The sequence below is a fragment of the Dendrobates tinctorius genome, unplaced genomic scaffold, assembly GCF_039654945.1.
Source record: "Dendrobates tinctorius isolate UK_male_01 unplaced genomic scaffold, ASM3965494v1 ptg000011l, whole genome shotgun sequence".
NCBI lineage: Eukaryota > Metazoa > Chordata > Amphibia > Anura > Dendrobatidae > Dendrobates > Dendrobates tinctorius.
The window spans coordinates 8999067-9019512 of record NW_027361679.1 but is presented as its reverse complement, the minus strand read 5'-3'; the positions used below and the strand labels follow the sequence as shown (position 1 = coordinate 9019512).

At 45.4% G+C, this 20446-nt stretch overlaps 1 protein-coding gene across 3 annotated transcripts in view; it reads left to right on the top strand.

Moving 5' to 3' along the window:
* The first annotated feature begins 4140 nt into the window (after positions 1 to 4140).
* Positions 4141 to 20446, top strand: part of RAP1GDS1 (Rap1 GTPase-GDP dissociation stimulator 1) — a 159474-nt gene continuing 143168 nt past the window's right edge. The window contains exon 1 of one of the 3 annotated variants that reach the window (XM_073589746.1): positions 4141 to 4332. In XM_073589746.1, the coding sequence (XP_073445847.1) occupies positions 4329 to 4332 (4 nt within the window). In that variant the 5' untranslated portion in view covers positions 4141 to 4328. The remainder of the gene's footprint in view (positions 4333 to 20446) is intronic. The other 2 variants (XM_073589741.1, XM_073589754.1) reach the window with 2 other exon arrangements.

The window sequence follows — 20446 nt, the reverse complement described above, 5'->3', positions numbered from 1 at the left end:
CAGAGCACCCTCCATACTTGTGTTGGAATGAGAGATAAGACTCTTAACCAGAGAGGCCCAGCCGGTAAAAGAGACAGCCCGGCAGGTACTCAGAGGCACGAGACAGAGTTCCCCCTATTTGCGTAAATAAATGTCCGTTGTCCCAGCAGGTCGCCTATATTGCCTAAACAACACTTTTCTAAGCGGTTCACTCGCTGTCAGCGGGGATACAGCGGGGGAGATGTGCGCCTGCGCGCTATCAGGTATACTCAGCCGCTTTGTGACAGCGGCTGATTCGTCAGCAGCCGCTGTTTTTCCCAGTCCCGTGCAAGTTAATTAAGCCGCAGGCGGCTCTGCTCTGTGGGTTGGCGGTGAGAGAGGGGGCCTCCGAGCCCTGCAGCAGCTGCGGGCGGAGTGTTTCTGGACCCCGATTTGCCGCTGTTGTCTCGCAGCGCTCGGGGTTATCAGCCGGGAGTGGAGGTCAGTGCGCCTGCGCTCTGGGTGGATATGTCAGTCAGCCTAGTCGTGGCTGCAGACTCGTCTTGTTAGCTGTGCCTCCTCGGGGCTCTGTGCGGGCTGGTTTAGCCGGTGGCAGTAGTTTTATATGAGCAGGCGGGGGCTGTGGGGCTCGATGAAACCAGCGGAGGTTGCTGGTGCTGTTAACATGGACCCCAGTGTGCCACTATTATCCCGGACCTTTCGGAGTTGTCAGCCAAGGCTGCCGCGCATGCGCAGAAGGCCGCCTATCTGCCGCCACTAATACGTCTGTGTTTCGGGGCTTGGGATTGCGGCAGATCTTACTGGGGAGAACGGCTGAGGAAGTCAGAGTCCTGGAGGCCTCTTAGGAGAACAGCGGGGGTCCTCTCTTCCCCTCTCTTAGCCGCGGGGGCCCTTGGGGGAGCCGTGGTGCGGGCGGGAGGCAGGAGCCGCTGAGGGATCAGGGTCCGGAGGATGATGTTTCTTTGTCTTGGGCCCAAGCTGTACAAAATCCAGATATGAGCTTCTTCAGTCGTAGATGCAAGTCTGTACGGTCGCTGGGGTGTATTTCTCCCAGATCCTCCAGTCTGTATCTGGGCTTGAAAGAGACCGGCCAGGCAGGTCCGGTAGGCCTCGGTAGTGAGTTCTGGCCCTGTGAGCACAATCCCTAGTGAAACACACTGATTTCTTTGGCAATACAGTCCAAAAGGGCCTGATGTTGATCTGAAAAGAACGTTTGACAGTTCTTCAGTGCAGATTTAGCCAGGATGTGCTTATATCAGCAGATGTCTGTAGATTTAGGAAGGGTGCATCGGGAGCACTCAGACTGCACGTCCTATGCCATGAGCAGTCAAGGCCACGCCCCCATTTGGGGCCCCATTTTAAACTTTGGCAAGGGCCCCACTTTGCCTAAAACCGGCCCTGAGTATTGCCCACATGTAAAAGGCATTGGCGCTGATTTAAGATTGTCATTTCATATACTAGTGTCACTTGGGGGCATGCAGGTGTAAGGGTGGTGGATGATGATATAAGTAATGCTGGAAATGAGATTAGGGTAAGAGAGTGAACGTTCAGGACTAGCCCATAGTGGGAGGGGATTAGTGACAGAGCACGTGGCTGCGTCCTGTAGTCAGATAGGGACAAGTCAGTGTCCAAGTGTCTGTGAGCAGTGCTGCCATTGTGGGTGCACTACAGCAGAGGAGACCAAGGAAGTGGTGCAACCTTGTAATGACTGACGAGACAGCGTGGCTTTCCACCTTAAAGGGGTCCTTGGATAAGACTTGTCCCGAAAAACCCTGAGCTTGCTAAACGCCAAAGGTAATCGACCTAAAGAGGACTGAGTTTGTGAGATTAGTGAGGGTCCCAAGTGGTAGATCCAGGGAGCCAGTAGTGGAAGAAATGGGACAAGGAACCACTGAGCGAGTAGAGAGACTTGCTGATCAGGACTGTAGCGATAAGCTAAGCTGTGATGAAGTAGGGTGAAACAGTGTGCTTCACCGGCTTTGGAGTGTACTGCAGAGGAAGGATACTGTGTGCATGAAAATGCTTTACACTGTGCAGGAAACGTCTAGAAGACTTTATACCTTATATCCCTTGTACATAACCCTTATCAAGATCCCGGTCAGTAAAAACTGTTTTAGGAGAGTCTCCTATATTGAACACTGAACCCTGCGGTCTCAGCCAGCCAACACCACCTGCTACAGGCGGCCTGCACGGGCACAAGGCCCTCTCAGCACCAATACCAATACCCAGCCAGGACCCACACTTTCATGTAGCGAGCCAGGGTGACACAGCAGAAGACGAGTGCCTGACCCACAGCTGCCACCCCACACTACACAGGAATAAGATGTGTGGAATAACAGACACCACTTGAAGTCGATTCATCTGCTCGGGGGCATGCATGTTACCAGGAACGTTACGCCAGTCTATAGTTGCATTTCTAGGATAAGACTCAGGAAAGATGTATATCTTTGTACCGGGTTAGCCAGTAGATAGAAAAATATTCAGAATGGAGAGTCCTCAGTGGTTGATACCTTTTAATGGCTAAGGCCTGTTTCACACATCCGTTTTTTCCCTTCAGTCAAAATCCGCCAAATTTTTAAAAAAACGGATCTGCCAAAAAAGGGGCGGATCCGTTTTTTCCCCCATAGACTTACATTATTGGCAGATCTTGACTGACGGTCGTCCGTCCCACCCTTTTTTTTACAGATCCGCCAAGATTTTAGCGGCTCCTGGGCGGATGAAACAGACCCTGCAACGTTTTTTTGCTTTGACGGTCCGCTAATTTCAGCATTAACCCATAAATCCCGCTCCGGGAGCTAGCTCTCTCTCCTCCAACTCACCCGTCCCTCCCGCGATATCCCGATTGCACTCCACCTCCCGCGATGTCCCTCTCCCGGTCGCGCTCCACCTCACGCGATCTACATGCAATTCGCGACCGCCTCGGTCGCTTTAAATTTGGCAGCATCGCTTCTCCCACGGATCCTTCATCCTACGTGCTCCGCTGACATCCGTCCGTCACGGATCTACTGGTTTCAACCTTTGGCGGATTTCAACTGACCGCCGATGACAGAGGTATGAAACAGGCCTAACTGAAAAGATGGTAACACACTGCAAGCTTTCGAGACTACTCAGGTCTCTTCATCAGGCATTGACTATTACAAAATCTGAAGAATCACATATTTATACACAACCCAGCACAGATATAATGCAAGATATAAGACAAGTGACGTGAAGCAGAACTGTCATTATGGGAGAGTGATGGACAGTTATGGCCATAAATATTGGAACAGTTCATAGATAAGGAGTGTGAAAGTTTTATTGTCCTCTGATTAGGGTCTGGTAATGTGTTGTGATGCCCCCACAAGGTCTGAGGAGCAAATTCTTTAACTGATGTAAAAAGACATAAATCCATGCAACACATTCATTCCTGCACCGAGTGTGTCAAAGGTCATCATAAGTTTATACTCCCAGACTCCCCTGTCCTGAAGTTACCTTTCAATACCATTAATGTCATATCTATGGTGCTGTGGTCAGGCATACAAATATGTTTGGCCACAGGTAGATCCATTTTTTTTTTTCTCATTCATCCTTGTTCTCAGCTTTTGCCGTCTCCCCCCACATACAGACCCCCAGTTGGACATTTAGTACAATTAGTTAAGTACACCACGTTAGATGTGATGCAGGGTAAGACTCGTCGTTACTTTTGGTGAATATGATGATGGGTGTCCACCACGCCTCATCTTCGCCCATTTCGGCAGCACTGCTCTAAACTGGTATGAGAATAACACAATTCACATTTTTGTCCTAATCTCCGCTGTAGAAACATGCAGCGAGCTCCTTCCTGCCCGCGGTCTGGGGCACAGGTGTTGGCGCTGTCGTGTGCCCTCTCACCAGTCCTACACATGGCACCGGCTCCCCATGGCTCGGGGTCTCCTGTCAGTGAAACCACTGGCAGCACAGTTTTTAGAAGGCTCCCTCCATGTACCGGAGTAATAAGCTCTCAGCAGCACTCGGACAGTCCTGCATGGCACTCTGCATACAAACCAATGCATGAGGGGGGCTGAGCTCTATAAGCACGCTGCCCACCACACGGCACGGCCGTGCTCCAGCTATGCCCATGGCAGCAGCGGCACAGCAGGGTGGGGCTGAAGCTGCCCAGTGCCCACTGTACCTGTGCAGTGCGCAGGCGCGCTCACAGCCCAAGCCCCGCCCCTCCTCCTCACAGAACCTGGGAGCTCCATAGCTCTCGCGGTGACTCGAGCATTAGCGCCGGGTGTCGCCAGGGTCCCCAAAGAAGAGACAGACCCGGGCACAAGCAGCGGGAGGCAGAGCCCACCTACCACCGGAGCGACACAGGGACCGGCAGCAGCATGGGTGAGTGCAGGCAGTGTGTCTGTGCTGGGGGGGCTGTACGGCACCTCTAGGGGGGCACTGCCTGCTTCCTGCAGATGTCTGCTGCCCCACACTCCATGGTGGCCTTGGAATGCTTCTCCATTCATATCTTGCCATGTGCCCAGATCTCCTCACACAGTGCTGGTCCTATCCTGGCTCCGGGCCCCCCATTAGTCTCTTGGCCCCATCACTGATAATGGACTCCACTTTATTATACAAATTCAATGCATGATATTGACAGGCTGCAGTACACCTCACAGCCACTAGGTGGCACACAGAGGCGCGTAAACCTCTCCTGACAGAGTATCACCACAATTCTGCCTGCCCCAATTATAACAACTATTACTATGGGGTTTCTGCAGTTGGCCCCATCCTGCCCAGAGGCCCCCTAGGGAAAGGCACAGCTGGAGCACCCCTAGTACCTGGATCTCCAAAGGGCTATGAATTACTTCTTATTTTCTTAAAATATTGAATTTTCTGATTCAGAATTTTTATAGTAGTTGACAGAATACAGTGAAAGATTATTTTTTTTTTTTTTAGTCTGAAGTTCTTACAATGATTTTTTTTTTTACCTTGTGTCGATGGGATGTGACTGCCGGCGTCATGCTGATTGGCAGTCGGCTCTCCGCAGTTAGGCAGCAGGGAGCCGGCTGTCAATCAGCATGACGTCAGCTTGCAGCATGTCGATTTTTCTTTCGGGTAGGCTGAGATTTATGTGCAGATTTTTTTCTATAGAATTTCACTTAATGCCTGAAATCTACAGGTAAAATCCGCACATGGGTTTTTACAGTAGTTCCTTTCATGGTTGTAACGTTTAAGTTTTATCAAAACCAAATACCGAAGTACCAAAAATAAAGCTGCTTAACTTAAACCTTTACATACTAAAAGCTGCAGCAATAAAAACAAAAGTAACTTAATTTTAAAGGGAAAAAGCAGTGTAAATAGCAGGTAGATGCCTGTAGCGGTTCCGGACCATCGCAGTTTTCTGCCTCCGAGTTGCCCTACATATGTATATAGCCTAAATGACAGGTGAAACTCAAAACTTCGGAGTACTAATGCAGTATCTGTTTAAAGGCCCCCTACAGTGTTCCGATCACTTTTTTTTAGTGTCTTTTTTTTTTATGGCACGTTCCAAATTATTAGGCAAATACTATTTTTCCACTGACTTTCTTAAATGATAGATGCAAATGAGTCAGTATAAGGTTCAAATCATCCACCGTTCGAGTATAAATCACACTTTATGGGACAAACCTCCAAATGGTAACTGTATTTATTTCAAGACTAAGAAAACCCCTCAAAATGCACTGTTCCAAATTATTCTCAAGAGAGTTTCCAAACATTTTATACACTGGGTATGGAAAGTATTCAGAGCCCTTTACATTTTTCACTCTTTGTTTCAGAAATGAAGAAATTTTGGCAAATTAAAAAAGAAAAACTGAAATGTCTCCTGGTCATAAGTATTCAGACCCTTTCCTCAGTATTGTGTAGAAGCACCCTTTTGAGCTACTACAGCCATTAGTCTTCTTGGCAGTTTTTCACACCTGGATTTGGGGATCCTCTGCCATTCTTCGTTACAGATCTTCTCCAGTTCTGTCAGGTTGGTTGGTGGACAGCCATTTTCAGGTCTCTCCAGAGATGCTCCATTGTGTTTAGGTCAGGGCTCTGGCTGGGCCAGTCAAGAATGTTCAAAGAGTTGTTCTGAAGACACTCCTTTGTTATTTTAGCTGTGTGCTTAGGGTCATTGTCTTGCTGGAAGGTGAACCTTTGGCCAAGTCTGAGGTCCAGAGCACTCTGAAAGAGATTTTCATCCAGGATATCTGTGTACTTGGGTTCAAATCCCACCAAGGACAATATCTGCAAGGAGTTTGTATGTTCTCCCCGTGTTTGTGTGGGTTTCCTCCGAGTACTCCGGTTTCCTCCTAAATTCTAAAGACATACTGATAGGGAATTTAGATTGTGAGCCCCATCGGGGACAGTGATGATAATGTCTGTAAAGGGCTGTAGAATTAATGACGCTATATAAATTATATAAATATTTGGCGGCATTCATGTTTCCTTCAGTTGCAACCAGCCGTCCTGTCCCTGCAGCTGAAAAACACCACCATAGCATGATGCTGCCACCATCATGTTTCACTGTTGGGATTGTATTGGGTAGGTGATGAGCAGTACCTGGTTTTCTCCACAGTTACGGCTTAGAATTATCACCAAAAAGGTCTGTCTTTGTCTTATCAGACCAGAGAAATGTATTTCTCATAGTCTGGGAGTCCTTCATGTGGTTTTTAGCAAACTCTATGCGGGCTTTCATATGTCTGGCACTGAGGAGAGGCTTCCGTCGGGCCATTCTGCCATAAAGGCCCGGACTGGTGGAGGGCTGCAGTGATAATTGACTTTGTGGAACTTTTTCCCATCTCCCTATTGCATCTGTGGACCTCAGCCACAGTGATCTTGGGGTTCTTCTTTACCTTTCTCGCCAAGGCTCTTCTCCCACAAATGCTCAGTTTGGTTGGACGGCCAGGTCTAGGAAGACTTCTGGTGGTCCCAATCTTCTTCCATTTAAGGATTATGGAGGCCACTGTGCTCTTGGGAACCTTGCGTACTGCAGAAATTCTTTTGTAGCCTTGGCCAGATCTGTACCTTGCCACAATTCTGTCTCTGAGCTCCTTGGCCAGTTCCTTTGACCTCATGATTCTCATTTGGTCTGACATGCACTGTGAGCTGTGAGGTCTTATATAGACAGGTGGGTGCCTTTACAAATCAAGTCCTATTAAACACATCTGGACTCCAATGAAGGAGTAGAACCATTTCAAGGAGGATCACAAGGAAATGGACAGCATGTAACGTAAATATGAGTGTCTAAGCAAAGGGTCTGAATACTTATTGACCACGTAATATTTCAGTTTTTCTTTTTTAATAAACTTGCAAAAATTTCTACATTTCAGTTTTTTTCAGTTAAGATGGGGTGCAGAGTGTACATTAATGAGGGAAAAAAATGAACTCTTTTGAATTTACCAAATGGCTGCAATGAAACATTGAAAAATTTAAAGGAGTCTGAATACTTTCCGTACCCACTGTAGGTTGGAAAGAGCTGGAAATGGTCATTTGTTTCATTTATAGCATTACAAGCTCACATTTACTGAAATAAAGCATCTTAACAGGCCAAGTTACATGTTAACATAGGACCACTTCTTTGTTATCACCTTCAGAGTTTTTGCTTTCACTGAACTTGTGAATTTTTTAAATTCTTTGCAGCATGTCAGAATAGCCTCCCAAAGTTGCTGTTTTGATGTTAATTGCCTCCCTCCCTCATAGATCTTTTTCCTTGAGGATACTCCAAAGGTTCTCCATAGGGTAGAGGACAGGGGAGGAAGGTGACCACCCATGGATTTCTCTGTTTATGCCCATAGCAGCCAATGACAGTTATTCTTTGCAGCAGGAGATGGTGCATTGTCATGTATGAAGACGATTTTGCTACGTATGGCACAGTTTTCTTTTTGTACCATGGAACAAAGTGGTCAGTCAGTGATCATTTTCATACCGCAGGGACCCTAGAGGGGCCTACCCCCAGTCTTCCCAATATTCCGTCCAAAAACGTGACTCGGCCACCTCCTTGCTGATGTAACGGTGTTGTTGGAATATGGTGGCCATCCACCAGTCCATCCTTCAGGATTATCCAGAGTTGCAGGATACTCCTCATTAAACAAAACTATTTTAAAATTAGTCTTCATGTCTGGGCCCACTTCATACGTTTCTGTTTAGTGAACATTGTTTCGAGGTGGCTGAATAGTAGGTTTTTGCAGAGCTACAAGCCTCTGGACGATCCTACACTTGAGATTTGCAGTACTCCATAGGTATCAGTAGCTTCAAATACCAGTTTGCTGTTTTGTAAAGGTATTTTAGCAGGTACTCAGTTCAATGAATTTGTCTGGCAGAAACCTTCCAAAATATACCTTCATTTGCACGAACCTATTCGTTCTCTGTATCCGCCATAAATCTCTTCACAGTACAATGATCACGCTTAAGTATTTGTGAAATATCTAATGTTGTCATACCTTGTCTAAGGCATCATACTATTAGCCGCTTGCTTTTCAGCAGCAGAGAGATACTTTTCCTTTCCTATATTGCTAGAAACCTATTGCTGCTTAATAACGTGGAACATCCTTCTTAAAGGGAATCTGTCAACTACCCTTTGGCGGGCGATGAAAACGAGGTCGGTCCGGTCCGATGGGCGGTGTTCCCGGTGTGTGCCGCCTCCCCATCCTTGCCCGCCGTCCGCAGGTTATTGCTGAATTGGAGTAGGTGTACGCCATATTTTGCGCATGCACTAAGCATTCATAGCTAGCGCATGCGCAGTATGCTTTTGCCCATCTGCGGACAAAGCCGAAAAGCCGAACTGCGCATGCGCCGGTTAATTAAACCCCGGAACACCGCAAAATACTTCCGGGGCTTAGTTAACCGGCGCATGCGCAGTCCGGCTTTTCGGCTTTGACCGTAGTTGAGCAAAGTATACTGCGTGTGCGCTAGCTATGAATGCTTAGCTCACGCGTAAAAAATGGCATACGCCTACTCCAATTCAGCAATAACCTGCGGACGGCGGGCAAGGATGGGGAGGCGGCACACATCGGGGACTCCGCCCATCGGACCGGACCGACCTCGTTTTCATCGCCCGCCAAAGGGTAGGTGACAGATTCTCTAAGTAGTTTTCCCTTAATTGAGCTCACCTGGCAAACTAATGATCACAGATGTTTGAGATTGGATCACTGAAATCAAAGAGCCCTGAGACACAATACCATCCATGAGTTTATATGAAAAACAAATAATTACATCTTTATGACACTTGAATTCAATTTGCATAATATCGTATTTTTCAAACTATAAGACACACTTTTTTCCTCCCAAAAATGTGGAGGAAAATGTGGGATGCGCCTTATAGTCCGGATGTACTGGCTTTGGCAGGGAGGTGGGGGAACGGCATCGACGGAGCAGCGGGTCACAGAGGCAGGAGCCGTCTGCTGCGGCTAACTCCTGTGCCCGCTGCTATAGAGAAATGAATATTCACTGCATTCCACGCCCATGGGCGTGGAGGGGAATGAATATTAATTTCTCTTTACCGTCCTGGTATGCATATCCACATCCCCATCCTGGTATGAATTGCCCCATCAGAAAACATTAAAAAAAAATACACTTACCTTCCCTACGCTCTCTCGCAGCATTCTGCTCCATTGCCAGCAGCTGCTTTATGCTTGTAAGCTTCGCATGGCAAGGACATCTTGCACTGCTTGCTAGCCGAAGGAGCAGCTGCCGGAATACTCCCTGCTCTGCACGCCGGGACTGTGTGTGGAGAGCAGTGAGTTTTAATTCCTCTTCAGTAGCACGCGCAGTGTCAGCCAAAACCTTCCAGCTGCTGCCAGAGTATTCACTGCTTTGCACGCCGGGAATGTGCACGCAGGGAGCAGTTGAGTATTCATTGCTCTTCAATAGCCCATTGTCAGCTGCCGGCTTCCTGCTGCTGCTGGGCAGTCACGTGTGCCGCTACATACAGTAGTATTCATTTCTCTTCACCTTGCTCCACGCGAGGTGAATATTCATTTCTCTTAAGTAGCGGCACACTTGAACACCCACCGGCAGTTGCAGGAAGGTTCTGGCTGACACTGCTCTCAGCGCACAGTCCCGGCTTGCAGAGCAGGGAGTTTTCCGGCAGCTGCCCTTCGGCTTGCAAGCAGCGCATGACGTCCCTGCTATGCGCTGCTTAAAAGCATAAAGCAGCTGTTTGCAACGGAGCATGACGCGAGGGAGCGCCAAGAAGGTAAGTGTAATGGTTTGTTTTTTTTAATGTTTTCTGATGAGGCCATGCATACCAGGATGGGGGTCATGCATACCAAGATGGGGATGGGGGCCATACATACCAAAACGAGGGATGGGACCATGCATTCTAGGACGAGCTGGGAGCCCTGCATACCCAGGATAGGGATGAGGAGGCGTGCATACCAGGATAGGGATGAGGGGGCCATGTGTATCAGGATGGAGATGAGGGGACCATTTATACCAGGATAAGGGGATATTAAGTACAGAATTGACCCTAATTTCCTCCTCTAAAACCTAGGTGCGTCTTATAGTCCGAAAAATACAGTAATTTGGAATGTGGTGTACAAGCCAGTAGAGACACGAGGTATGTATACAACACAGACAGCTCTAGTGGGTTCAAACCGCCTAAGTTCTGGAATCTTGAAAAAGGGTTCATAACTTGAAACGTTGCTGTTATAACCACTAAATAGTGGTCTGAAGCCTACTATGGGCTATGTGGAGAGCTGTGCCTATAGTGGTGATTTGGAATTTTATAGTTTAATACATTTATAATTTTGAAGTCTCATACATTTATAAAGTTTAGGTATTAGTGTCTATTTTGAGTGGAATATTACTGTACACTCATATAAATGTACATATTACAGGGATGTATCTATTAGGTGCCCGTTATTTTAGTGGCTTTTTTATTTTTTGCTGTGCTTTGATAACTTGATTAGCGTTGGCAATGTGTAATTTTAACAAATATTTGTTTTATTGTCAGCCCTATATCTAAGTTTTCACAGCACCATTTTTCATTATGGGAAAAGTGCATGCAAATTGCACTTCCTTGTAAGCAGTCTGTAGATCTTGTCATTGGCAGATATCTTCCTCTTTTTTTTTTATCTAGGATGCTTCTTATTGTGTCTATGAGCCATACGCTTACAGTCTTTCCTGTTTTTAGTGCATGTCTCTAATTTCTTCTTAAATGTACCGTATGGCTACTCTGTGAATGAAATATTGGCAGTTCCTAGGACATGCAGGTACAAAAGCTCCTAATCAGGTGGAAGAACTCCTTCATGCAAACACTGGTTCTTGATTATCTAAACATGTCCACTGATCCAAAATGATCGCATCTTTTCTGCTGACATCAAAATCATTGTTAGTAGGCCCATATGGCCCCTGTAAACAGGCATGTAAAGAAACTGTATGAGAGAGTACAAGCTCACTAACAATAAATTGGCTTCATATGGTGCTGATGTTTGCCTGAGTTAAATGGCGCTAAAGGAGGCAAAACATCTGCCCATGTAATAGGTGCTCTAAGATCCAACATGAGAATCTAGTGGCACAGTTAACAGCAAATGTATATTGAATCTTAAGTATTTCTGTTGAAGGGGTTGTCCACTTCTAGAACAACCCCTTCTTAAGCAGTATGTTTGGCCCCCATAAAATAATAAAACTTATACTCACCTACTGTGCTGGCCCCATTCGCGCGGTGTTGGCTGTGGCTCTCCCCGGGGCTCTCATGTGGTGTTGTGACCTCAATCAGCGCTGGCGTCACTGTCTCCGCCTTCGGACAAATCGAACATGAAGAGGAAGTCTGGGCTACAGCTGATCCATGGCTTTTTCTTCATGTTGGATTTATCCGAAGGTGGAGACAGTGACGCCAGCGCTTATTGGGCAACTGGGTCACTTGTCGCATCACCTCACGAGAGCCTCGGGGAGAGCGACTTCCGACACCGTGGGAGCAGTGTCGGCACGGGAGACGAGTATAAGCTTTATTATGGTTTCGGGTCAAGCGAGGGGTATGAATAGAAGTTGTCCAAGTAGTGGACAGCTTCTTTAAAAGCAGCCATACATCTTGGATAGTGGTCATCCCACCATTGTTCATTAGCATCCATTCCTCCAGTTCTTTCTGTTACTCATGCTTGGTACAGCTGCGTGCGTGTCTGTTTAGGCCGGGGTCACACATGCGAGAAACTTGCACGAGTCTCGCATCTCAATACCTGTGACTGCCGTCAGTACTCGGGACTGGAGTTTGCGGCTGCATGTATTTCTATGTAGCTGAGCGCTCCGCTCCCGAGTGCAGATGCGAGACTCGTGCGAGTTTCTTGCATGTGTAACCCCGGCCTTACTATGAGAAGAGCGACAGCTCTGAGGTCGACATAGCTCCCTTGAAAACAAAAGGATTTTGAGATGTTGTAAACTAATATGCCTAATCCTTCTTTCCCTTAAGGGTATGTGCACACATCGAGTAAAATTTCTGTGCCATTTTTGCATCTCTTGGCAGGAAAAACGCAGCTGCAAAAACACACCAAATCTGCAATGTGTGCACAGTTTTAAAACCTGCCATGTTTCGTCCCCACCCCACAATAGATGGTTGGGTGGCCAGTTCGTGTAATGTATATGGCCACCCTAAAGAATGTGTATTTGTCTGTTCCTGCATTGAAATCGCCACGTTCTTATAACTTGCGGATCTTAATGCAGATTTGTCCACAGGTTATTTCTTTTGCATTAGAATGAGAGGTAATATTTGTGATGTTGGGCTGTGAGCACAACCCCCATCTGTGGACGCCGGGCACTCGGACCATCCTCATGGAGTCGGATTCTAACCGTTTGTGCAGACACATGCACATTTGTGGCCTGCTGGAGGTCATTTTGCAGGGCTCTGCCAGTGCTCCTCATGTTCCTCCTTGCACAAAGGCTGAGGTACCGGTCCTGCTGCTGGGTTGTTGCCCTCCATGTCTCCTGGTAGCACCTCCAGCCTCTGGACACTACGCTGACCGACACAGCAAACCTTGCCACAGCTCACATTGATGTGCCATCCTGGATGAGCCGCACTACCTGAGCCACTTTTGTGGGTTGTAGAGTTTGTCTCATGCTACCATGATTGTGAAAGCACAACCAACATTCAAAAGTGACCATAACATCAGCCAGAAAGCATTGGTACTGAGATGTGGTCTGTGGTCCCCACCTGCAGAACCACTCCTTTATTGAGGGCGTCTTGATAATTGCCAATAATTTCCATCTGTTTTCTATTCGTTTGCACAACAGCATGTGAAATTGATTGTCAATCAGTGTTGCTTCCTAAGTGGACAGTTTGATTTCACAGAAGTTTGATTTACTTGAAGTTATTTTCTGTTGATTAAGTGTTCCCTTTATTTTTTTGAGCAGTGTATGAGGCAATGGTCTTCTTGGACAGTGAAGCAGCTGATATTGAGCAAAGAAACCACAGTATAATACGCAAATAACAAAAAATATTTTTTTATAGAAGGATAAGTGTCAGAGGGAAGATGAACAACACCTGCCAGACTGCTATAAGGTATTGAATATCTGGTGAAGGGGAGATGTAAAGGAATTTACTCTATCTGTGATGAGAGACAATGAATAAGGTAGTGGTTTGAGAGTGGATGGAATGGTCCACACTAAATGGAAAAAAATGCAAAAAAAAATCATAAAAGATCAATCAAATGGGCATGCCACCTTAAATACGGCAGCTGGAGTGCAGCGCTGGTGTGGACGCAAAGAAATGAGCCGTCCTAATGGGAGAGAGAGACTAATGAGCGCGTTATAGTGGGACTAGCTATTGAACCCGTTCTACGCCCGGGCGGTGAGCATACTTGGAGTTATATTCTGTTGTTTAAGTGTTCCCTTTTTTTCTTTGAGCAGTGTGTGTGTGTGTGTAATATATATATATATATATATATATATATATATATATATATATATATATATATATATATTACAGTATATACACTGCTTTGCGAAAGTGTTCGGCTCCCTGGAACTTTTCAACCTTTTCCCACATATCATGCTTCAAACATAAGGATACCAAAAGTAAATTTTTGGTGAAGAGTCAACAACAAGTGGCACACAAGTGTGAGGTTGAACGAAATATATTGGTTATTTTAAATTTTTGTGGAAAATCCAAAATGGAAAAGTGGGGCGTGCAATATTATTCGTCCCCTTTAACTTAACACTTTGTTGCGCCACCTTTTGCTGGGATAACAGCTGCAATTCGCTTGGGGTATGTCTCCACCAGTTTTGTACATCGAGAGACTGAAATTCTTGCCCATTCTTCCTTGGCAGACAGCTCGAGCTCAGTGAGGTTTGATGGAGATCGTTTGTGAACAGCAGTTTTCAGCTCTTTCCACAGATTCTCGATTGGATTCAGGTCTGGACTTTGACTTGGCCATTCTAACACCTGGATACGTTTATTTGTGAACCATTCCATTGTAGATTTTGCTTTGTTTGGGATAATTGTCTTGTTGGAAGACAAATCTCCATCCCAGTCTTTTGCAGACTCCAACAAGTATTCTTCAAGAATGGTCCTGTATTTGGCTCCATCCATCTTCCCATCAATTTTATCCATTTTCCCTGTCCCTGCTGAAGAAAATTAGGCCCAAACCATGATGCTGCCACCACCATATTTGACAGTGGGGATGGTGTGTTCAGGATGATGAGCTGTGTTGCCTTTACGCCAAGCATATCGTTTGGCATTGTTGCCAAAAAGTTTGATTTTGGTTTCATCTGACCAGAGCATTTTCTTCCACATGTTTGGTGTGTCTCCCAGGTGGCTTTTTGCAAACTTTAAACAACACTTTTTATGGATATCTTTGAGAAATGGCTTTCTTCTTGCCACTCTTCCATAAAGGCCTGATTTGTGCAGTGTACGACTGATTGTTGTCCTATGGACAGACTGTCCCACCTCAGCTGTAGCTCTCCGTAAGCCATTGAGTGATCATGGGCCTCTTGGTTGCATCTCTGATCAGTCTTCTCCTTGTTTGAGATGAAAGTTTAGAGGGACGGCCGGGTCTTGGTAGATTTGCAGTGGTATGATACACTCCTTCCGTTTCAATATGATTGCTTGCACAGTGCTCCTTGGGATGTTTAAAGTTTTGGAAATCATTTTGTATCCAAATCCGGCTTTAAACTTCTCCACAACTGTATCACGGACCTGCCTGTTGTGTTCCTTGGTCTTCATGATGCTCTCTGTGCTTCAAACCCTGAGACTATCACAGAAAAGGTGCATTTATACGGAGACTTGATTACACACAGGTGAATTATATTTATCATCATTAGTCATTTAGGACAACATTGGATCATTCAGAGATCCACAATGAACTTCTAGAGTGAGTTTGCTGAACTGAAAGTAAAGGGGCCAAATAATATTGCACGCCCCACTTTTCAGTTTTTGACTTTCCACAAAAATTTAAAATAACCAGTAAATTTCGTTAAACTTCACAATTGTGTCCCACTTGTTGATTCTTCACCAAAAATTTATATTTGGTATCTTTATGTTTGAAGCACGATATGTGGGAAAAGGTTGAAAAGTTCCAGGGGGCCGAATACTTTTGCAAGGCACTGTATATACAGTACAGACCAAAAGTTTGGACACACCTTTGCATTCAAAGAGTTTTCTTTATTTTCATGACTATGAAAATTGCAGATTCACTCTGAAGGCATCAAAACTATGAATTAGCACATGTGGAATTATATAATTAACAAAAAAAGTGTGAGACAACTGCAAATATGTCTTATATTCTAGGTTCTTCAAAGTAGCCACCTTTTGCTTTGATTACTGCTTTGCACACTCTTGGCATTCTCTTGATGAGCTCAAGAAATGAAGGTCAGTCAGTCCGAAAAATTGGGAACACTTTGAAAGTGTCCACAAGTGCAGTGGCAAAAACCATCAAGCGCTACAAAGAAACTGGCTCACATGAGCACCGCCCCAGGAAAGGAAGACCAAGAGTCACCTCTGCTGCGGAGGATAAGTTCATCAGTCACCAGCCTCAGAAATCGCAGGTTAGCAGCATCTCAGATTAGAGACAAGGTCAATACCACACAGAGTTCTAGCAGCAGACACATCTCTACAACAACTGTTAAAAGGAGACTTTGTGCAGCAGGCCTTCATGGTAAAACAGCTGCTAGGAAACCACTGCTAAGGACAGGCAACAAGCAGAAGAGACTTGTTTGGGCTAAAGACCACAAGGAATGGACATTAGGCTAGTGGAAATCTGTGTTTTGGTCTGATGAGTCCAAATTTGAGATCTTTGGTTCCAACTACCGTGTCTTTGTGCGATGCAGAAAAGGTGAACGGATGGACTCTACATGCCTGGTTCCCACCGTGAAGCATGGAGGAGGAGGTGTGATGGTGTGGGGGTGCTTTGCTGGTGACACTGTTGGGGATTTATTCAAAATTGAAGGCATACTGAACCAGCATGGCTACCACAGCAACTTGCAGCGGCATGCTATTCCATCTGGTTTGCGTTTAGTTGGACCATCATTTATTTTTCAACAGGACAATGACCCCAAACACACCTCCAGGCTGTGTAAGGGCTATTTGACCAAGAGCGAGAGTGATGGGGTGCTACGCCAGATGACCTGGCCTCCACAGTCACCAGACCTGAACCCAATCGAGATGACTTGGGGTGAGCTGGACCGCAGAGTGAAGGCAAAAGGGCCAACAAGTGCTAAGCATCTCTGGGAACTCCTTCAAGACTGTTGGAAGAACATTTCCAGTGACTACCTCTTGAAGCTCATCAAGAGAATGCCAAGAGTGTGCAAAGCAGTAATCAAAGCAAAAGTGGGCTAGTTTGAAGAACCTAGAATATAAGACATATTTGCAGTTGTCTCACACTTTTTTGTTAATTATATAATTCCACATGTGCTAATTCATAGTTTTGATGCCTTCAGAGTGAACCTACAATTTTCATAGTCATGAAAATAAAGAAAACTCTGTGTACAAACTTTTGGTCTGTACTGTGTGTGTATATAATATATATATAGTGGGGCAAAAAAGTATTTAGTCAGTGAGCAATAGTGCAAGTTCCACCACTTAAAAAGATGAGAGGCGTCTGTAATTTACATCGTAGGTAGACCTCAACTATGGGAGACAAACTGAGAAAAAAAAATCCAGAAAATCACATTGTCTGTTTTTTTTTCATTTTATTTGCATATTATGGTGGAAAATAAGTATTTGGTCAGAAACAAGCAATCAAGATTTCTGGCTCTCACAGACCTGTAACTTCTTCTTTAAGAGTCTCCTATTTCCTCCACTCATTACCTGTAGTAATGGCACCTGTTTAAACTTGTTATCAGTATAAAAAGACACCTGTGCACACCCTCAAACAGTCTGACTCCAAACTCCACTATGGTGAAGACCAAAGAGCTGTCAAAGGACACCAGAAACAAAATTGCAGCCCTGCACCAGGCTGGGAAGACTGAATCTGCAATAGCCAACCAGCTTGGAGTGAAGAAATCAACTGTGGGAGCAATAATTAGAAAATGGAAGACATACAAGACCACTGATAATCTCCCTCGATCTGGTGCTCCACGCAAAATCCCACCCCGTGGGGTCAGAATGATCACAAGAACGGTGAGCAAAAATCCCCGAACCACACGGGGGGACCTAGTGAATGAACTGCAGAGCTGGGACCAATGTAACAAGGCCTACCATAAGTAACACACTACGCCACCATGGACTCAGATCCTGCAGTGCCAGACGTGTCCCACTGCTTAAGCCTGTACATGTCCGGGCCCGTCTGAAGTTTGCTAGAGAGCATTTGGATGATCCAGAGGAGTTTTGGGAGAATGTCCTATGGTCTGTTGAAACCAAACTGGATCTGTTTGGTAGAAACACAACATGTCGTGTTTGGAGGAAAAAGAATACTGAGTTGCATCCATCAAACACCATACCTACTGTAAAGCATGGTGGTGGAAACATCATGCTTTGGGGCTGTTTCTCTGCAAAGGGGCCAGGACGACTGATCCGGGTACATGAAAGAATGAATGGGGCCATGTATCGTGAGATTTTGAGTGCAAACCTCCTTCCATCAGCAAGGGCATTGATGATGAAACATGGCTGGGTCTTTCAACATGACAATGATCCAAAGCACACCGCCAGGGCAACGAAGGAGTGGCTTCGTAAGAAGCATTTCAAGGTCCTGGAGTGGCCTAGCCAGTCTCCAGATCTCAACCCTATAGAAAACCTTTGAAGGGAGTTGAAAGTCCGTGTTGCCAAGCGAAAAGCCAAAAACATCACTGCTCTAGAGGAGATCTACATGGAGGAATGGGCCAACATACCAACAACAGTGTGTGGCAACCTTGTGAAGACTTACAGAAAACGTTTGACCTCTGTCATTGCCAACAAAGGATATATCACAAAGTATTGAGATGAAATTTTGTTTCTGACCAAATACTTATTTTCCACCATAATATGCAAATAAAATGAAAAAAAAACAGACAATGTGATTTTCTGGATTTTTTTTTTCTCAGTTTGTCTCCCATAGTTGAGGTCTACCTATGATGTAAATTACAGACGCCTCTCATCTTTTTAAGTGGTGGAACTTGCACTATTGCTGATTGACTAAATACTTTTTTGCCCCACTGTATATATAATTATATTCAGCAAGACACTGCTGGCCTACCCGTGATTTCTCATTACATCATTATTTGGTAAAAGGAAGCTAGGAGCATTCTGGCTTCTCTTTAGTTATAAATTTAGAAGAAAATGTTATATAACCCAGTAGAATACTCATACCTTAAGTATAGGGAAACGTGCTGTAAATGTAAATTGTGGTTTAAAGTTTTCCTTTAAGTACAGTGTTTTCTTGTTAGAGGCAACACACATACAATATCTGTGATCTTCATACTCTAATTCACAAACTGTTTTGAAATATGTTTTGCTGAGCATCGGCCTGCACTGACATCTCCTCTATAATAATAATAAATAATAAATTTTATTTCTATAGCGCTGACATATTCCGCAGCACTTTACATTTCAGAGGGGACTTGTACAGACAATATACATTACAGCATAACAATAATCACATAGATCATAACAGATACCTAGAGGTATCTCAAGCTTCATAAACAGAGATTACATCTTTATCCGTTTTAATTTTTTGTTTTTTACAAGCTAGCAAGACATCACATTGGGTGTCTGCAAAATTGTATTCAGCAACTAAAGCTGCCTGCATATGGGCACACTGAGAATCATTGTCTAAGATGACAGACCATGGTATATTGTTCCTTTAGGGCTAATTCACACACCATTATAATAACGGTTGTATTTTGTCAGCCATATTACTGTCATCCCAACTGGGTCTCATGAACTGAAATGATAACATCATTCGTTTTTGATTACTTTAATTATTATTATTAATATTTATTTATATAGCGCCATTGATTCCATGGTGCTGTACATGAGAAGGGATTACATACAAATTACAGATATCACTTACAGTAAACTAACAATCACATATTGATCTAGAGGGCAGAGGACCCTGCCATTGCGGGCTTATATTCTACAGGATGGTGGGGATAGAAACAGTAGGTTGGGGGGTTGCAGCAGCTCCAGTGATGGTGAGGCGGTAGCTCCAGTAGTGGTGAGGGGGCAGCGGGGATCATTGCAGGCTGTAGGCTTTCCTGAAGAGATGGGTTTTCAGGTTCTGTCTGAAGGATCCGAGTGTGGTTGATAGCCGGACGTGTTGGGGCAAAGAATTCCAGAGGATGGGGGCTATTCGGGAGAAGTCTTGGAGGCGGTTGGGTGAGGAGCGAATAAGTGTGGAGGAGAGAAGGAGGTCTTGGGAGGATCGGAGATTACGTGAGGGAAGATTTCGGGAGATTAGTTCAGAGATATATGTAGGAGACAGGTTATAGATGGCCTTGTTGGTCAGTATTAGTAATTTGAATTGGATACGCTGATGTAGTGGGAGCCAGTGAAGAGATTTGCAGAGGGGAGAAGCGGAGGAGTAGCGAGGAGAGAGATGAATTAGTCAGGCAGCAGAGTTAAGGATGGACTGGAGAGGTGCGAGGGTGTTAGCAGGGAGGCCACAGAAAAGGATGTTGCAGTAGTCGAGACGGGAGATGACGAGGGCATGCACAAGTATTTTAGTAGAGTGAGGGTTGAGGAAGAGATGGATTCTGGAAATATTTTTGAGGTGGAGAGAGCTCGGATGTGCGGTTTGAAGGACAGGGCAGAGGCAAGGGTTTCTCCGAGTCAGCGGGCCTCCGGTACGGGGGAAAGCGTGATGTCGTCATTTGTTATACGTAGGTCAGGTAAGTAAGATCTGTGAGATGGGAGAAAGATGATCAGTTCAGATTTGTCCACATTCAGTTTGAGGAAGCGGGAGGAGAAGGAGGAGGATATGGCTGATAGACACTCCAGGATTTTGGAGAGCAGAGAGGTGGCGTCTGGGCCAGAGAGGTAGATCTGAGTATCATCGGCATAAAGGTGGTACTCGAATCCGTTGGACTTTGAGTTGCCCCAGGCCAAGTGTATAGATTGAGAAGAGCAGGGGTCCTAGAACAGAGC